This window comes from Microcebus murinus, chromosome 1, assembly GCF_040939455.1.
Source record: "Microcebus murinus isolate Inina chromosome 1, M.murinus_Inina_mat1.0, whole genome shotgun sequence".
In the NCBI taxonomy this organism is placed as follows: Eukaryota; Metazoa; Chordata; class Mammalia; order Primates; family Cheirogaleidae; genus Microcebus; species Microcebus murinus.
In genome coordinates this window covers 62,243,155-62,263,245 of record NC_134104.1, presented here as the reverse complement: position 1 = coordinate 62,263,245, position 20,091 = coordinate 62,243,155, and the positions used below count along the sequence as shown (strand labels likewise).

Here is a 20,091-nt window from a genome sequence, read left to right as displayed (position 1 = left end):
CAGACTTATGTATCTATGAATTATAAGACTAATATTACTTTTTTTTTTTTTTTTGAGACAGAGTCTCACTTTGTTGCTCAGGCTAGAGTGAGTGTCGGCGTCAGCCTAGCTCACAGCAACCTCAAACTCCTGGGCTTAAGCAATCCTACTGCCTCAGCCTCCCAAGTAGCTGGGACTACAGACATGCACCACCGTGCCCGGCTAATTTTTTTTTTCTGCACATATTAGTTGGCCAATTAATTTCTTTCTATTTATAGTGGAGACGGGGTCTTGCTCTTGCTCAGGCTGGTTTCAAACTTCTGACTTTGAGCAACCAACCGCCTCAGCCTCCCAGAGTGCTAGGATTACAGGCATGAGCCACCACACCCGGCCTAAAGTTAGTATTACTTAAGCACTTAAAATATGCCAAACACTGTTCTAATTCATTTAATCCTCAACAAATCCCTAACATACAAATACAATTATCCCTAGTTTAAAAATGAAGAGACTGAAGACCTAAAGGGTTAAGTAACCTGTGCAAGGTTATAGTTGGTAAGTGGCGGAAATCAGGATTTGAACATGGCAGTCTGAGCCTTGGGTTCCTGTGCACTATGGTATATTTCCTCTCTAATAAAAACAAGTATGAGTCAAAAATGGACTATATATGAATAAAATACAGTATTGCTTTTATTTAATATTTATATACATGGTTTTGTACTGCAGGTATCATCCAGCAACTTGCTTTTTTTACTAAACATTGTTTTGAAGACCTAGCCACACTTATACCTAGAAATCTAGTTTCCTTCTTCCACTATGGGGTTTTATTACAATTTAAGCTGTCTTCTCAAATGGACATTTAGATTGCTTCTAATCTTATGATTACTCATAATGCTGTAACAAGCATTCTTGTACTGGTCTCATTGTACCCATATGTGAGTTTCTCTAGGATTCCTAGAAGTGGAAATGCTAGAGTCTAGCAGCTAGATCATAAAATATGATCATTTTTAATTCCGGATATTGCTAAATATTCCCTCTGAAGTATATTTTTGCTCCTGCCTTCTGAGATGCCCTGATGGTTCCTCTCTTCCTCCCACAGTCCATGCTTCCTCACTTCCTCCCACATTGCATCTGCCTAATCTCAGCCACTTTTTGCAGCCCTTACAAATATTTAGTAGTTCACGGATTACATATATTTTTTTTAGTTTCACTGAAAATAGAGTTTGTGGGAGTTTTGTTGTTCATGTTGCTTTTGTATAATTTCTGGGAAGAAAAGAGGAAAGTTGCTAACTTACCCAGACATAGTTATATTGGTGGTAGAGATGTGGATTAGAATTGCTTAAAGGTATAAATTATTTGGAGGAGAAATCATATCTAGTCAAGCATGAGTTTTCTCATTAATAAAGATGATATGTCTCTTTTTTATCGAATCTTTATATGCTTAAGGAACAATTTATAATTTTCACCATAAATGTCTTGCACATGTTTTTATTAAGTGATTTCCTAGGTACTTTGTTATTTGTTGCTATTATGAATGTGATGTTTCCCAATAATTTTTCTAATTGGATATTGCTCTTATATAAGAAAGCTACTGATCTTTGTATGTTGATTTCATAATCAGTTAACTTGTTGAACACTCTTTGTAGTTCTGATAATGTATTTTATTTTCTAAATGAGCACATTATCTGCAAATAAGGATAGTTTTGCTGCTTCTCTCTAATTCTCATGCATCATTTTCTCTCTTACCTTACTGTTCCTCAACCAGGATGCTACTGCCATATCAGACAGACAATTATTTGTTGTATGAAATTGCTCCATGCAATACAGGATGTTTAGTACCCATACCAGCCTATCCTCCGTACCTCATCCCATGTGCTAAATCCCAGAATACTTTTAAATCATGCATTACACACAGAAATGCCACCCATACTTCCAAATGTCTCTGGGTTGGGAGAGATCATAGCCCAGCTTGATAAACTCTGGGACAGGATCATCTCTACGTCACTAAATAGGAGTGTTGATGAGGGTATCACTTTCTTTTCCATAAAGGGTAAAGCTTCTAAAGTTTCACCTTTAGTATTAATTATGTTTATTGAAAGCTGTGGTAGATACTCTATACTAAGTTTCTAAAGTTTCCTTCCACTCCCAGTTTATTTAGAGTTTATATCATGAATGAGCATTGAATGTTATCAAATACTTTTTCTCCACCCAGGGAAACATTCTTCCCATATTTTCTTTTAAAATAGAAATTACATTAGTTGGTTTTCTGATATTGTAACAAATGGGAATTCCTTTGATTAACCCACTTGGTTATGATAAGTCACCCTTTTAAAATATAGCAAGATTTGATTGCTAGTATCTATCTTATTTAGAATTTTTTGCATATTTCTTCATATATGAGATTGGCCTGTAATTTTCCATACTAGTACAGTTGGACCTATGTATCCGTGGGTTCCTCATCTTGTGGAGTCAACCAACCATAGGTTGAAAGTATTTTTTTTAAAAAATTGCATCTGGGCTGGGCACGTTGACTCATGCCTGTAATCTTAGCTCTCTGGGAGGTTGAGGTGGGAGGATTGCTCAAGGTAGACCCATCTCTACTAAAAATAGAAAGAAATTAATTGGCCAACTAACAATTTATAGTAAAAATTAGCCAGGCATGGTGGTGCATGCCTGTAGTCCCAGCTATTCGGGAGGCTGAGGCAGGAGGATCGCTTGAGCCCAGGAGTTTGAGGTTGCTGTGAACTAGGCTGATGCCACAGCACTCTAGTTCAGGCAACAGAGTGGGACTCTTGTCTCAAAAAAAAAAAAAAAAAAAAAAAAAATTGCATCTGTACTGAAAATGTACAGACTTATTTTCTTGTCATTATTCCCTAAACAATATAGTATAACAACTATTTACATAGTATTTACATTGTATTAGGTATTACAAATAATGTAGAGATGATTTAAAGTGTATGGGAGGATATGCATAGGTTATATGCAAATACTACATCATTTTATATAAATGACTTAAGCATCTGTGGATTTTGGTATCTGGGGGAGTCCTGGAACCAATCTCCCAAGGATACCTGGAGATGAATGTACTGTCCTTATTCAGTTTTCAAATCAAGGCTATACTAGCCTCCTAAAATGAAGTAATACCTTTTATTCTCTCTGTCTTAGCTGAAAGAATTTGCATAAAACAGAGCTTATCTGTTCCTTGAAGGAGTGGGAAACTTACCTGTAAAACTGTTTAGGCCTGGTGCTCCTAAAAAGATTTTTTTTTCTTTTAACCAAGTCAATCTCTATAGTTATTCTTCCATTCAGGTTTGTTATTTTTTCTTGTAACCAATTTAGTTATCTATGCTTTCTTTAAAGTTATACAATTATAACTTACCTACATTTTTAAATATAGGGCAAAAGATATTTCCAGTATTCTCTTATAATTATTAAATTGTTTACTCTCCAGTTATGTTCCCCTTTCAAGGCCAGTACTCTTTATTTGCATCTTCTGTCTTTTTTCTTGATGCTTCCTAAAAGAGGCTTGGCTATATCATTAATCTTTATCAAAAAATCATGGCCATAATGATGATTTCTTTTGCCTTTTTAAAGATCTATATTATTACTTTCTGATTTTAACTTTATCACTCACAGAACTTGTAAAGGTTGAGTACATTAAAAATGTAAAGAACTTGGAACAGTTCTTGGTACACTGTATGTGCTCATTTTTTTCATTAATGCTTACAGTATCAGCCTTTTTTACAGTATCAGCCAGTCATTATTTTTCACTAATCTTTATGTAAACTTTTTATTAATGTGTAAATACACGGAGAAAGGTACAAAAATGAACATCCCATATAATCAGCACCCAGATCAAAGAATGGACTATTGCCAGGACCCTACCCTAAACTGCCCATCATACTCCCTCCCCAGTCACTGCCTGCCCCCATCCCCATTCCTAATATATTAATTTAGTTTTGATTGCTTTTGAGTTGTATGTAAATAGAATCACAGTGTGGGTACCCTCTTGTATCTGAATTCTTTTGTTCATCATTATATATGTGAGATTCACTCATGTGGTTACATGCAGGTCTATTTCATTCTCATTACTATATGGTATTCCACTGTGTGAATGTATTATATTTTAGTCATCCATTCTATGGTTGAGGGACATTTGGGTTGTTTTCAGGTTAAATTTAGTGTGAACAGTGCTGCTATGAGTATTTGTGTACATGTCTTTCAGTGAACACACATATGCATTTCTGTTAGTATTTAACAGAATTATGTGCTCACATTTTTTGGTATATAGCTAGGAATGATATTACTGGAATATAGGTATAAGTACATTATATAAATTAATTTACTTAATCCTTATAATATCCTATGATATATTTACTTTTATTATGCATAAAATATCTTTATTTTACCTTCATTTTGAATAATAGTTTGACTGGTAAAAGAATTCTAGGTTTGCAATCATTTTCCCGAAGCACCTTTAATATAATACTACAAAATGTCAATCTGGATTTTCTTTTTTCCTTTGTGGGTAACCTGACTTTTCTCTTTAATAGCTTTTATACTTTTTTCTTTTTCTTTTATTAGTAGGTGTGAATTTTTAAAGGTTTATCCTGCTTGGTACTTGATGGAATTTTTCATTGTGAAGGTTCACATCTTTCTTTAGTTCTGGGAAATTCTCAGTCATTACCTTTTCTTGCACTGATTCTCTGACATTCTCCCTAGTCTCAATTTCCTATTCCCCGAGGCTCTTTCTTTTGTTTTATTTTGTTCTACCTCTGTGTGCTGCCTTCTGGAATATGTCTCCATTTAATCTGTTATTTCACTACTTTGCTCTTCAGCTCTGTCTACTCTATTATTGAATTCCTTTTATTTCAAACTTTACAGTTTTCCTTCCCAATGATTCCAACTGGATATTTTTGATGGCTCCCATTCTTGTTTTCAGCATTGCTATTTCTCCCTTATCTCTTTCAGAATATAAAAAGTACTTCCTAAGTCCTTTTCAGATTGCTCCATTTGCTTCATTTACTCTGAAACTTATTCTTCCATTTCCTTTATTTTTGCGGGTTATTCCTGGTGTCCTTGATTCTAGGGTGCTTTAACTGCAGATTTCTCTCATAGACCGTGCCTGTTCAGTAGCTCCCTTTGACAAGGCAAGAGGGGCTCTTTCCTGGCCTCATTCTTTAGGGCCCTGCCCATTATCATAGGGTGAGCAGTCCAGGGGACCATGCCACCTGGAACTACTTCCACGCTTAGAGATCTGAAAATCCTTGTACAAATAGCCCCAAGCCTGCTTCCAGTCTACATGGGCCTCTTCTCAGGATTCAGATTCCTGAGGGCATGCTGCTGTTTGTTCACCCTTAAATCCAAGGTGTGGCCAAATGACAGCTGTTTGCAGGGATGTGTGAACTGGAGTAGATAAAAGAGCTAGCGTGATCATATGCATGCATAATAGGCTCCTTACAATGTAGAACAGAGCCAGGGTGGGAAGAGAGAAGGGCAGTCCACCAGTAGGCTCTTGCCTTGCTGCCATATTCCAGCATGGAATCCCAAGGAGACTAAGTGTTTGAAATTTAAACTTGTCTTTTTAGTTTGTTATAAAGATACACTTGTGAGAAAAAATCACATATTTTACTTAATAGATATTAGCTTGATTTATTTATCTATTTATTTATTTTTTGAGACAGAGTCTCACTCTGTCACCTGGGCTAGAGTGTAGTAATATCATAGCTCACTGCAACCTCAAACTCCTGAGCTCAAGTGATACTCCTGCCTCAGCCTCCCAAGTAGTTGTGACTATAGGCACGCCCCACCACACCTGGCTAATTTTTCTGTTTTTTGTAGAGATGAGGTCTTACTATTGCTCAGGCTGGTCTCAAACTTCTGGTCTCAAGTAATCCTCCTACCTCAGCCTCCCAGAGTGCTAGGATTATAGGCATTAAGCCACCACGCCTGGCCTGATTTATTTAATACAGTTTTAAAATATCTATACACATGGCATGTGGGCCTCCCTTTGAGCCCCAGGGCCCCACAAATGGCAGAAGTAGGCCTGACTCATAGGTGATTTCACTGACACTTTAACCTCATTTCTGTCTAGGGCAGGGCACCAGATAAAGTTTTTTGCCTAGTGAAGTATTTCTGAGCACAGAGTGAAGCTCTGGTCCTTCTGCCACTTAATGCTAACTACCATACCAAGAGGTAAAGTCCAAGGCCTCAGGTGGGAGTGCCTGACTCAGCTCTGACTATAATCTTAAACTGGCAGTCACCAGGCTTCAGCCCCATCTACGTGCAGGAGAAAGGCTCTGGCCCCTCCAGTTCAGGCAGGTAGGCTGAATCTGGCTCCCTGCAATTCACAAGCCCTGCTCACCACCACATGTTCCCAGCTATTTCTTTCTTTTAGGAACAAGTCTCAATTTCTATATTATGAATATTTTCTTTCTTGGTTTTTAAAGGTAGCTACAAGTTTACTAATGTTTTTCTATATTTTTTATGTACTCAGAGCACTAAGGGGAAATTTTCATATTTTTAATTTGTCACCTAAACCTGAAAGTAGAGCCTCTGTTTGAAAGTGTGGGTATTAAGAATACTTAATCAGGATTCATAAAGTGAGACAGGAAACAGGAATCAAAACTACAGCTCAGATATGAACATCTGCATTGCCTAGGATACAGACTTGATCACGGCTATTCATTACAATGTGGGGGAAAGCAATCTCATTTTAATAAAAATCATTACAGTGTACCAACTATCTTCATGACCTTTTAGGAGTTAGTTAACCTCTATGGTACTCAGTTTTCTCAGCTATAATCAAGTGAGTTAGATAAGCTAATTTCTAATAATTTCCAAAGACACTGTCTCTTATTGATTTTTATAGTTTCATATAATATAAGCCTCTGCCAGATTTTATTGCATTCTAAGAGTGAATTTCTGAGCCTGAAAGATATCTAGAATTTCAGAGATAATATCAAAAGAAATCATTCAAATCATCCAATAAAAATGTAATTGAGATTTGGTAAATTATACAGTATTTTGGCAAACTGAGACAACATTATTATATACATAGGAATGTGCATGCATTCAGTATTATACACTTAAAAATGTTTACGTATAAAGAAGTATGACTGATCAATGAAAAGGAGTTGATTCACTAGGAGTAACAAGTAAGAGGAGAGAGGTGAGCAGTCAGCAAAACAATCATAATATTGAACTGAAATATTAATATTACTTCAGCTTCAGGGACAGAGCACAGTAAATCATTTACAATAAAAAGGGAATATCTCTGTTTGAACATGAGTCTATGAAGTTGTTATACCGAGCAAGACACTTTAAACAGCAACTCCGTAAACCACAGTTGCCTGTCTGTGGGTCACTTCAACAGCATGCACGGTTATCATCGATTCAAGAGAATCGCCAACTCACCCCAGGTAAGAGTAGCCAGTGTCAATAGCTCAGGGATAGAATCCTGACATACTATATATTCTGGAGAGTATGGATCTGTTTGAACGTCGGCTTCCCTGTAATCAGTCTGAGTGCCCACAGTAGACTTTGAAGGGATGGGTAGGAACTTAGCAGAAGTAGGAGGAAAAGTAAATGATTCTGTCCTAAAAAGGGAAAATTCATTTAAAATATTGAAATCTGATATGATCACTTAAAATATTATATAATCAAGTAGAAACAAATCTTTGAGCTTTACTGAGTCCATTTTGAAACCCCTTAAACATTGACAGGCACAAAGTTATGAATCCATTATAACCAGAATTATGCCCCAAAATCTTGAGGGAATTGAATTGTTATTCTCACCTCTGCCAAGAAACTAAGTGGGTATAAGTATCTTGGTCTACTCACAAAAGTGCCTATTTATATCTGTGTGTCACTGGGCAAGGTTGTAGACTAGGGCTATAAAAGGTAGATTCTAGAATGTTGTACAGCACTTCTGGGCCTGTTCAGAATCACTACATTCCTTGATTTCTTTCTTCTCTTTCAGTTCGACACCAATCTCTATCTCACTCCAGAAAGACAGGAGCAGAGAAAAGAAAAGAGATGCTTTCTGTTGAAAGAAAGAAAAAAAGAGAGACAGGGAGAAAGGAAAGGCAGGAAAGAAGGAAAGGAGGGAGGGAAGGTGGAAGACAGGATCTTTCTGGATAGATGATTCAATAATTAATGCTGGGATCACATGGTTCATAAGTGGAAAATGACCTCATCTCTTGCACAAAAATTAATTCAGATTTTTTTTAATGTAATGGAAATATGAGACTATAAAGTTCATAAAACAAAGCCTAAGTAAATATTTATGTCATCTTTGAGTGAAGGTTTTTTTAAGCATAGTACAAAAAGCCAGAAACTATAAAAGGAAGTGATTTTTTTAAAAAATGTAATGGAAATATGAGACTATAAAAGTTCATAAAACGAAGCCTAAGTAAATATTTATGTCATCTTTGAGTGAAGGTTTTTTTAAGCATAGTACAAAAAGCCAGAAACTATAAAAGGAAGTGATCAATAGAACTGAAGGTAAGTTTAAACTTCTATACCTCAAAATATCACAAACAAATTTAAAAAGTGAATGGCAAATCTGGAAACAGGTTTTATAACATGTATGATAAAAAGTTAAACAGTTTCTATATAAAAAGCCCTTGTAAATCAGTAAGACAGTTAAATACCCCATAGATAAATGGGTAAAAGATAGTTCACAAAACGAAAAGTAGAACTTCTAACAAAGATATCTAAAAATAATGAATATAAGTAGTAATAAAAGTAAATTAAAACTGTAAGATACTATTTTATGCTATTTTATCACAAAAGTAAAGATTCATAAGACTAAGAACACCTAGCATTAATGAAGTTGTGAAGAAACAGGCATTCTCATAAACTATTGATGGAAATACAAACAGGTACAACCTAACTGACAAGTAATTTAGCAATGTATATCAAATCCTTAAAATACTCTTCACCGCAGCAATTGTACTCCTATGAATTTACTCTAGGAAATAACTGGACAAGTGTACAAAGATATATATGTAAACATGTCCACAAAGTCTTATTTATGAAAGTAAAAACTTAGAAACTTAAATGATTACCATCAATAGAAGAATTGTTTAAAAAAAATGTGGCACACCCATAAGAATTTATGTACCTATTCAAATAATAATGTAATATATAGTTATGAACATTAAAAAATGTCCATGATTCATTATAAAATAGAAAAAAGGATACCATTAAGTGGTATGTATAGTAAGATTTCATTTTTAAATGCTTTTAAATACTGTGTTTTTATGCAAGAAATATGCCAAGATGGACATACAATAAAATAATAATAATAGTAATAGTAATTATTTCTGAATAGTAGAATTACAGAGAATTTTTTTCATATTTTTAGATTTCTGAATTTTCTAACTTTTAAAAAAATATACACATTTACTTTTAAAAGAAAAAATAGCCACTTTAATTTTAAAAGAAAATTGTTTGTAGTTGCTAGAAGGATTGGTTAAATTCTTTAATTATAGAAATAATATAGAAATTACAGAAATAATACAGACATAATAACTAAAGATAATGGCAAAAACAAAGAGGTATATCCATTTTGAAAAATAAAAGCAGGCCGAGCACAGTGGCTCCTGCCTGTAATCCTAGCACTTCGGAGGCCAAGGCAGGAGGATCACTTGAGGCCAGGAGTTCGAGACCAGCCTGAACAACATAGTGAGAAACCATCTCTACAAAAATAAAAAATTATCCAGGCATGGTGACATGCACATGTGGTCCCAGCTTCTCAGAATGTTGAGGCAGGAAGATTACTTGAAGCCAGGAGTTTGAGGCTGCAGTGGACTGTATTATACCACTGCACTCTAGACTGGGCAGCAGAGTAAGACCTTGTCTCAATAAGAAACAAAAAACAAAAACTAAGGAATGCTGTTTTACTTCATGAATTTGAACAAATAAATAAACAAACCTAGGGAAAAGTGGGACCAAAGTTGGCATTTATCTATGCGGACTATAGACATTTGATAATATATGTCTTATTCATAAGATGATATCTATCATTGGGAATAACTATATTCTTTAAATGCATGCTTAAAAGCCCAGCTGTAAATAAATTTCTATTCAGAAATCTGAAATCTTAAAAAAGGTTTCTCTTCCTGATCATTTCATTAATATATTCGACATTTTTTCTCTTATAGAAATATTAAGTTATATTAACACAGGAAAGAGGATAGCAAAAATTGGATTTTTAAAGGAATACTCTACCTAACCTGCAATCTTGCCCTGAAATTAGAGCCTGGGGAACTACATGTTTGTCCCAGATTCAGCCCTTGGCCCTTCCCTTCCTCTCATCTTGGCACACTCCTTTGTAGGGCACAGAGCATATTTCATTTATCTTTGTACACCACGCTGCCTGTGTAGATTAAATGATTATTAAATTATAAAATTCTAGCATTCAAAAAATATTTCATGACTGATTCGTTTTCTGCATAAAATGCTGAAGAACTGTCAAATAAATGTGTGTTTCAGAGAAGCACAAGAGGACATTTAAAGCACTTTTCAACTTTTTTTTCCCTTTGGCCACAACTGCTATGATTTAAACATGTGTCTCTTCTAGATGTCATGTTGAAACTTAATCCCCACTGTGATGGTATTAAGAGAAGGACATTTGGAAATTTGGGGAAGTGATTAAATCATGAGCTCCACCCTCATGAATGGTTTATCTTATCAAAGGGCTGGAGGGAACTAGCTTAGGCCCTTTTTGCTCTTTCACCTTCCATCCTGTGAGGACAAAATATTTGCTCCTTTTGACATGTGAAAACACAGCAAGAAGGACCTCAGCAGTCACTGAATTGCAGCACTTTGATCTTGGACTTCACAGCCTCTAAAACTCTGAGAAATAAATTTCTATTGTTTATAAATTACCCAATCTGTGACGTTTTTATAGCAGCACAAATAGACTAGGACAATTCATAGTAAGAAATACATTTTATAAGCCGGGCGCGGTGGCTCACGCCTGTAATCCTAGCACTTTGGGAGGCCGAGACGGGCGGATTGCTCAAGGTCAGGAGTTCGAAACCAGCCTGAGCGAGACCCTGTCTCTACCAAAAATAGAAAGAAATTAATTGGCCAACTAAAAATATATATACAAAAAATTAGCCGGGCATGGTGGCTCATGCCTGTAGTCCCAGCTACTCAGGAGGCTGAGGCAGTAGGATTGCTGAGCCCAGGAGTTTGAGGTTGCTGTGAGCCAGGCTGACGCCACGGCACTCACTCTAGCCTGGGCAACAAAGTGAGACTCTGTCTCAAAAAAAAAAAAAAAAAAAGAAATACATTTTATATCATAATTTAATTTATATACATATAAACATATGTATATATTTATCTGAAACAAAAGTTATAAACAAAAACTCCTCAATATCCCTGAAGCTTTGGTTATCTTCTATTCTGTTTCATTTTCTTAAATTCTACCTATAACCCATTAGAAGATTCCATACCTTCCAGTTAGTTGTTTGTGACCTACATTTTGAAAAATATTTATTTAGAGAACTATCTTCTGAAAGCAAATATGGAAGCAAATGATAAACTGAAAAGGAGTTTTTAATTAATGTTTACTTACTTGGTTATTGCATAAACAACATTCAGTGGTATCTGTTGCTGAAATGGAAGGAAAGGCCTGGGAGGAAAAGGAAAAGATAAATGTGTGGGACTTTTCCATTGAGTGAATTCTAAGCTTCCTTACAACTCTAATATTTGTCCCTTAAAATCAATGATCTTGAATATCCCATATATTAGTGTTACTTAAACTTTGGTGTATACAATCTCTGGGGGCTGCCGGATGGAGAAGTTTTTGTTTAAAATGCAAATTCCAGCCGGGCGTTGTGGCTCACGCCTGTAATCCTAGCTCTTGGGAGGCCGAGGCGGGCGGATTGCTCAAGGTCAGGAGTTCAAAACCAGCCTGAGCAAGAGCGAGACCCCGTCTCTACTATAAATAGAAAGAAATTAATTGGCCAACTGATATATATATAAAAAATTAGCCGGGCATGGTGGCGCATGCCTGTAGTCCCAGCTACTCGGGAGGCTGAGGCAGAAGGATCACTCAAGCCCAGGAGTTTGAGGTTGCTGTGAGCTAGGCTGACGCCACGGCACTCACTCTAGCCTGGACAACAAAGCGAGACTCTGTCTCAAAAAAAAAAAAAAAAAAAAATGCAAATTCCCAGATCTGACCTATAAGCTTCAATAGATATAGGGCTGAGCCTATGAATCTACATTCTTAATAAGCACTCTAAGATTTTCTGTGCAGATGGTAAACAAGACACACTTTAAGAAACAGTAGCCTATACCTAGGCTTCAGCTGGCCATTAGTTTCCAAATTCTCAAGTTCCCTGAGACATTCTAAAGTTCCTAATGATTCAGTTTTAAGGCTTCTTCCCCACACCCAACAAAGTCTAGAAATTGAGTATACTACAGTTAAAAATTAACACTTCTCTGAAAAAATTAGCATTACTAAATTTACATAAGGAGATTGCTCATAAATAATAATGTGGATTAGAATTTACTTACTCAAGGAAGCTTATGCAGATGTGGTATCAAGACTATTTTTCTAACTCAGGTAAGATCTATAAGGAAATCCACACCTTATTTTAATTTGACCTGAGTTTATGATTACCAGATAACTATTAATCACAAATGAAATAAAATGAATCTCTTGACCATTTTATTTATTTGAATGTTAGTTGTGCCAACATTCAAACAAAGGAGCAAACGCTCATTTGAACACTTTTAACAATCTTCCCTTTGCTATGACTTCATGATATTTCTGCTGTATCTCATTAGCTTCATTCGATGACTTCATTTTTTTTCTGAATACATATTCTTAGTTGCAATCAGTACCTTTAAAGTCAGGCGGGTTTAGCTGGAATCTTGGCTCTTCCACTTGCTAGCTTATATGACCTTGAGCAATCTATTTATCTTCTCCTGGTCTCGGCTTCATTATTGGTAAAATGTGGATAATATTATAGCCTATCCTACATTTCTGTTGTAAAGATTAGATGATATGCATGTAAAGCACTTAAAATGAAGCCAGCACACCACATGCACTTAAAAATGACAGCTGCTATTATTATTATAAAGAGGTTCTTTAATATCAGGGGCCAAATGTTCATTAAAAATTACTTTCTACCTGTCAAAGTATTTATAGCGATTCTTTCCAGTAACTTCAGGAGCTTCACAAACTTCTTTAAGCATCTTAAATCTGTCAGTTCTAAAATGAAGAAGGAAAACATTATTCAAGTTTAAAATATTTCCACACATAATTTCTATGTAATATTTCTATGTCTATAAATTAGGAGATATATAGAGTATCTCATATTGAGACCAAAGTCTTCTATAACATGCATTTGACTGTCCTACATCTTAGACTAGATATGATTCTTCCCCTAAGCCAGGAAACCAGGACCTAGAAAGAGGAAGAAAGAAAAAAAAGCAGATTTATGAACTCCCACATACAAAAATACCCATTTTTAGTTAAAAGCACGTGAGAATAACAAAGTCTGAAAAGATAATTTTTTATGTCTGGGATGAAAGACATCATTATTTTTTAATTTACTAAATATAAACTTATATTACTTAAAAGAATAAAGAATTCAAGAGACTTATCTTTGAAGGTGCTTTGTCTATAAGTCTCCAAAACATATTTTAGATACTAGCAGAAAAGAACACTTGCAATTTCTAAGATGGATCAAAGGAACAAAAAACTCAGTCGTCCATACTTTGGGCAGCAAGTTGTCATTTAACATACATATTCATGCCAACCTAAGAACAGTTACTAACCAATAAACCTGTAACCACTGTTCCTTAATCAGACATGTTATGGTCAAATGGGTTTAGAGAGAGAATTTGGCCTAGGTATAACATCACAACTGTAATTTTTCAATCATGCAGAGTAAATAAATAAAAATTTTTAAAAAGGAAAACATGTTCATTAAAAACATGAGTATTTTAAGGAGCTGGGGCCACCTAACACTTACACAGCAAACTGCCAGAGGGCATCCTTGGGTTTCTCCTCATGTCCCTTCCATTTCCGACTGATAAACGGTGGGACAGGATCTGACTTGCTCCAATACAGAGAATATCTTGGATAATGGATCAGGTTACTGAACATGGTTCTAAACCTAGGAACTTTTTTCTAATGTTAGGAAAGGGAGTCAGGGAAAAAAAGGATAAAATTATACCATCATATTTTCCAAAGCATTTTAATCATATTGTAAACTTTTTAAAAAAGGTACAAAACAAAGTATATAACATAGGAAGACGGGCTAGTAATATATGCATAGAATATCTCTAAATGGATGCCCAAGAAACTGATGACAATGGCTGTTTATGTGGAGGGGGTTAGGGTTAGAAATTTACTTCATACTGTACTTTTGAACTACTTGAATTCTTTTAACACAGGCATATATTACTTTTCTAATTGAAATAAATTAGTTATGAGTCCTTTATTCATTATTAGTGAATTAATCCTCACAATGAGCCACAAGTATTAGAATGCTGTGCCCCCTAGTAATCATGGCAAAGCAATTTCTGCAGAACCAAAAATCTGGTGAAGATTTGGTGATTAGTCAATATGATCAATGCAGTTAGCCAAACTAGATGTCTCAGGTTCATTAGGTAGCCTCAGTCAATGAATTAGACATACCAGTCTGCTTCGAATCAGAGTGGCTTGGATATTTGCCTGTGTGTGGTCTTTCTCACTTGACACAATAAACAATGGATCTGTAAAACAAACGATAAAGTAACATAAGGAATAGAACATATCTACTCCTAAGCTGAGAAAAATGACAAAGCAATGTAACTGGAAAACAAATTAGTAGCTCATGCTCTGTTGTGCATGTGGCCCTATTACTCTCCCACATCTACCAGCAAGAGTTTGTTGGATGTATTTCTTTTCTGTGTATTTCATGTCAGCTTATGGAATTGGAATGCAGAAAGAAAACCTAGCATATTCTCAAGTACCATACCCTGAACACACTGTCTTCTGTCCTACAATCAAACCTCCTTTTGGGTCTGGATAGCCCAACAAATGTTTCAAAAGGAGAGACCTTGTATGTAAGAACTATGCCCATCTGCAAGTGAAAGAAGCAATAAATTCTGATACTATCTCCCATATTTGGTGCACTGGGAAAATGCAACCAGCATGACACCTCAGAATTGGTGGACATGGTAAGAAAATGTCATTCTCTAATAAGTGATAAATAAGATTGGCTGTCTTCAGAATTCACCCTTCAAGTTTATAATATGATGGGACTAAGTTATTTCTCCAAAATTCTAAAAAATCTTAACCTGCTATTATAAGTGTCTGCTTATCAGGTATATCTTCAAAGTGATAAAGAGTATTCATGATTGATTATACTGTACCATCCCTTAAAACCAACCAATTTGACATTAAACTCACTAGCACTTGTTTCTCAAGTAGACTTATCTCTGGGGAAAAAAATACTCTGACCAGCTACTCTAGATGACTTAGTACCATATATTTCTCCATAAGAATTAATAAATTGGTATTGTGGTTTAGAGATAAGTTGCTTTTAAACATCAGTTTTAACTTACTATTATAAAATTTTATTGGGCCTACAGTAACTTACTCACACTTGGTTAGGTCTCTATATACTTAGAAGGTATACGTGCCCAGGAATGGAAATGTAATTTCCTAGCAATGTGACTCATTTTAGCTTTTGACTTAGAGATAATGGCATCCATTTGAAATCATTCCTTTCCCCAAAATATGCAGTATAAAAGTATTTACTAAGTTTTATTTATGCAAAGAAACTTTTTTCCCCCACACAAAATGAGGTTTCATGACATTGTCACCTCAGAACTGATTGACAGTTAAATTTTAGGGCCTGAGTCCAAAGACCATCCATAACTCTTTTTTTTTTTTTTTTTTTTGAGACAGAGTCTCGCTTTGTTTCCCAGGCTAGAGTGAGTGCCGTGGCATCAGCCTAGCTCACAGCAACCTCAAACTCCTGGGCTCAAGCGATCCTTCTGCCTCAGCCTCCCGAATAGCTTGGACTACAGGCATGCGCCACCATGCCCAGCTAATTTTTTCTATATATATTAGTTGGCCAATTAATTTCTTTCTATTTATAGTAGAGACAGGGTCTCACTCTTGCTCAGGCTGGTTTCAAACTCCTGACCTCAAGCAATCCACCTGCCTCGGCCTCCCAGAGTGCTAGGATTACAGGTGTGAGCCACTGTGCCCGGGCCATAACTCTTTCTGAGGTATAATACTCTTTATTTGTCAACTGCAGATTCTTCTGCAGGGTTGCATTTTGAGTTCTTTTGTGTATTCATTTAATTCTAAGGCCCCAGCTTACTACATATATAAAATCTATAAAATACATAAAGGGGCAGGTAAGAGATGAGACAGGGCAGAAATGTGTAAGGGTGGCAACATTCATATACTAGACTTTGATATCAGGATCTATGTTTCACTAAGGAATCTTTGCTTCCTTTTTGCAACAAAAGGCTAAAATTTTTTGAGAGCAATGATTCTTAACAGTTGGTTAGTAGAAAAAATATAAGGAAACACAATAATCTTGTAGAAAACAGCATTTTTAGGCCAGGCATGATGGGTCATGCCTGTAATCCTAGCACTTTGGGAGGCTGAGAATTCAAGACCAGCCTGACCAACATAGCAAGACCCTGTCTCTACAAAAAAATATTTTTAATTAACCAAGCATGGTAGCGCACACCTTCAGTCCCAGCTACTCAGGAGGCTGAGGCAGGAGGATCACTTAAATCTAAGACTTTAAGAAATAAGTTTCTTTTGGATTTGCATAATGTGAGTGAATTCCTAAAACCTAATAATTCCACAGTTACCCAATAAAAATGATTTCTTGAATGCAGACATTTGATATTCCCATCAAGGTTGAAAAGTTGAAGGAGGCTCAGGATCTCTTTACTCCTTCATTCAACAAATGTTTATTGACTGTCTATGACAATCTAGGTGCTTGGAATACATCAACAAAAAGACAAAAATCCCTGACTTCATGGAAGAGAGACAACAGACAACAAATATAATAAATGAGTGAATTATATGTTAGAATTAGAATTAATAAGTGTTATTTAAAAAAAAAAAAAAAAAGGAGATCAGGATAAGGGAGATTTGGTTGCAATTTTAACAGGGTGGTCAGGGCAGGCTTCCTTGAGAATGTGACATGTAAGAAGACTTTAAGGGAGGGAGTTAGCTAAAGGAAAAACATTCTAGGCAGAGGAAATGGCTAGAGCAAAGGCTCCAGGATGGGAACATGCCTGATTATGTTTGAATGGTAGCAAAGAAACCAGATGGATGAAGCAGAATGAGGGAGGGAAAGAATAGTAGATGAAAGATCAGAGAAGTTACCAGGGGGCTGGATGACATAGGGCTTCATAGGGAAGGGTAAAAGAGCCAGAAAGATGTCCACATTTGTCCCACTGACTTCCACACCCATGCCACCACAGTTCTTTTTGTCAGTGTGGAAACCTGACGCAAAGCCAGTCAACTTGTTGGCCAGCCAACAACCTTATTTCTACTTAAATTTTCAGCCAAGATACTTGAAGACTCTATGCAATCAGTGGCGAGCTTTAGGGCTAAAAGGTCAGTGTGCCACTCCAGTCTCTGTCATAGTAAGAATATCATACACAAGTGGCTTTCTGTCAAATGGAAGATGAAAGAAGGAGGCATACAAAGTCATGCGTTGCTTAATGACAAGGATACATTCTAAGAAATAAATGGGTCATTAGGTGAGTTCATCATTTGCAAACACCATAGAGCAGGGGTCCTCAAACTTTTTAAATAGGGGGCCAGTTCACTATCCCTTAGACCATTGGAGGGCCGGACTATAGTTTAAAAAAAACTATGAACAAATTCCTATACACACTGCACATATCTTATTTTGAAGTAAAAAAGCAAATGGGCAAAGACACCCACATGTGGCCCGCGGGCCGTAGTTTGAGGACGCCTGCCATAGAGTGTACTTTCACAAATCTACAAAGCACAGCCCACTACACACCTAGGCTCTGTGGTATAGCCTATTGCTCCTAAGCTACAAACCTGGACAGCATGGTGCTGTGATGAATACTGTAGGCAATTATAATACAACATTTGTGTATCTAAACATAGAAAAAGTAATGCATTGTGCTACAATGTTAAGATGGCTACAACTTCACTAGGCCATAGGAATTTTTCAACTCACTCTTATGAGACCACTCACTGTTGTATACACAGTTGGCTGTTGACCAAAACGTCATGGTTTGGGGCTTGACCATGAACACAGATAGTAGGCTACAGTTGTAAGATAGCTTGACCATGTACACACATAGAGGGCTAGAGTTGCAAGATAAAATACAGGATGCTCACTTTAATTTAAATTTCAGATAAGTAATGAATAATTTTTTAATATAAATATGTCCCAAATATTGCATGGGACAAAAAAAATCTATACTAAAATATTATTCATTATTTGTCTCAAATTCAAGTTTAACTGTACATCTTGTATTTTTATTTGCTAAATCTGGCAACTCCAATAGGGTGAAAGATCATAAGGTTCAAAAAAGGGAGCAGGAGAGCATGACAGCTTAGTTCCAATCTTCTCTGTCCAGGCTCTAATCTGTCCTGACTATATTCTGCTTTCTGTCTATAGGAGCTGTGAGACTGCCTGTTTTATTGTAACATCCAAACTTTCATTTGACCTATTCTGGGTGGATTTCTCTTACCTGCAATGAACATGGGAACGTTTAGAAATTCCTTTGCAAAAGAGACACTTAGAGATCAAAGAAACAACTAGCTTAATAAATCCTTTGCTTGTCTTTACTGGAGATTTTTATTCCCATTCCCAAATTACCTTGGAAAAAGTATTGTGATGTGTCTATAGCAGTTTACCAGATTTATTTCATAAAGCCAAGAGTAAATAAAGAAAACCACTGGCCATAATATGTAAGCAATCATTACACAGCCTCTGTCGAGGAAATGGGTATCCTATAGATTCCCTTCCAAAGGAGACTCTGGGATTCCAAGAGACAGCAAGGTTCCAGTGAAGAGCTTGGGAATAAGCACGACAAAATTGTAAAAAAATCATGCTTAGCTGGTTACAATTTTTGTTAACAGTAAATTCAATAAACATTTATGAAGCACCTAGCATATGTATCAGCACTAGTATAGGTGCTGAGAAGGCTATAAAAATGTATAAAACAAGAACTCAAGAAACTTCAAGTCCAGAAGACAGAGAACATAAATGGACGACCAGGGCATTAAAATAAACTGGGGCTTTATTGGCCCAAGAGGAACCAGTGGACCTATTTTATAAACAATGCTTTGATGGATAAGAATAAGTTTGTTTTTTTAAAAAAAAAAAAAGTGAGATAAACTGGCACTTCTTTACCTAGAATGCCAAATTTGGAGTTGCCCAGAGAATAGAAAAGAAAAGATCGTTTTATTTGGGCATTTTATGCAGTTTGAACGTGGGAACCTTGAGTGAATCTCCAAGTCTGCAAATCACTCCATACTTTTGTGGATACCAAAACGCCCAGAAAAGGTTTCAGGAAGATCGCTCTGAGCTGAGCAAATTATCTGAAAAGCGGAGTAAGGCGGCCCGCACCGCAGGAGTCGCGGAGCGCACCTGCGACTCCTGACGCGCCCCTCACCGCACCGCACCGCACCCCACCCCGAGCGCGCAGCCACCTGGAGGGCTCCGAGCTGCCCTCACCCCAAAAAGGGCAAAAACGGGCCACCGCCAGTCCAGAGGCTCCTCTTTCGTTCGCCACACCCCTGGCCAGGTCCCACCACCGGGAAGCCCACCTGGCGGAGGAGTCCAGCCCCGGAGGGAGGCGAGGGGCGGCCCTTACCGTACAGGAAATCGTACACTCGGCTGGCGCAGGTAGCGGCCTTCGACCTCTTCAAGCAGTGGAGTTGAGACACCTGCGTCTTGGCCCGGGGCTCCTCCATGGTTACTACGCGGCTCATCGTGCCGGCTCTCTCCTGCGGCCGGCGGGGACCAGCTGGGAGGCCTCGCAGTTGTGCGCTCCGTAGCTATGGCAACCCTCGCTGGCGCTGGGCGCGCGGCGCGGGGGGCGGGGCGCGGGGGCGGGGCGCGGGGGCGGGGCGCG

At 37.0% G+C, this 20,091-nt stretch overlaps 1 protein-coding gene across 1 annotated transcript in view; it reads right to left on the bottom strand.

Moving 5' to 3' along the window:
- The window catches only part of CFAP91 (cilia and flagella associated protein 91), a 60,499-nt gene extending 40,464 nt beyond the window's left edge, over positions 1-20,035 (bottom strand). The window contains exons 1-6 of the mRNA XM_012780565.3: positions 19,831-20,035; positions 14,645-14,721; positions 13,977-14,134; positions 13,130-13,210; positions 11,567-11,623; positions 7,393-7,574 (exon numbers count right to left, since the gene is read on the bottom strand). Coding sequence (XP_012636019.1) covers positions 7,393-7,574; positions 11,567-11,623; positions 13,130-13,210; positions 13,977-14,134; positions 14,645-14,721; positions 19,831-19,948 — 673 coding nt within the window. The 5' untranslated portion in view covers positions 19,949-20,035. The remainder of the gene's footprint in view (positions 1-7,392; positions 7,575-11,566; positions 11,624-13,129; positions 13,211-13,976; positions 14,135-14,644; positions 14,722-19,830) is intronic.
- Between the last annotated feature and the right edge of the window lie 56 nt (positions 20,036-20,091).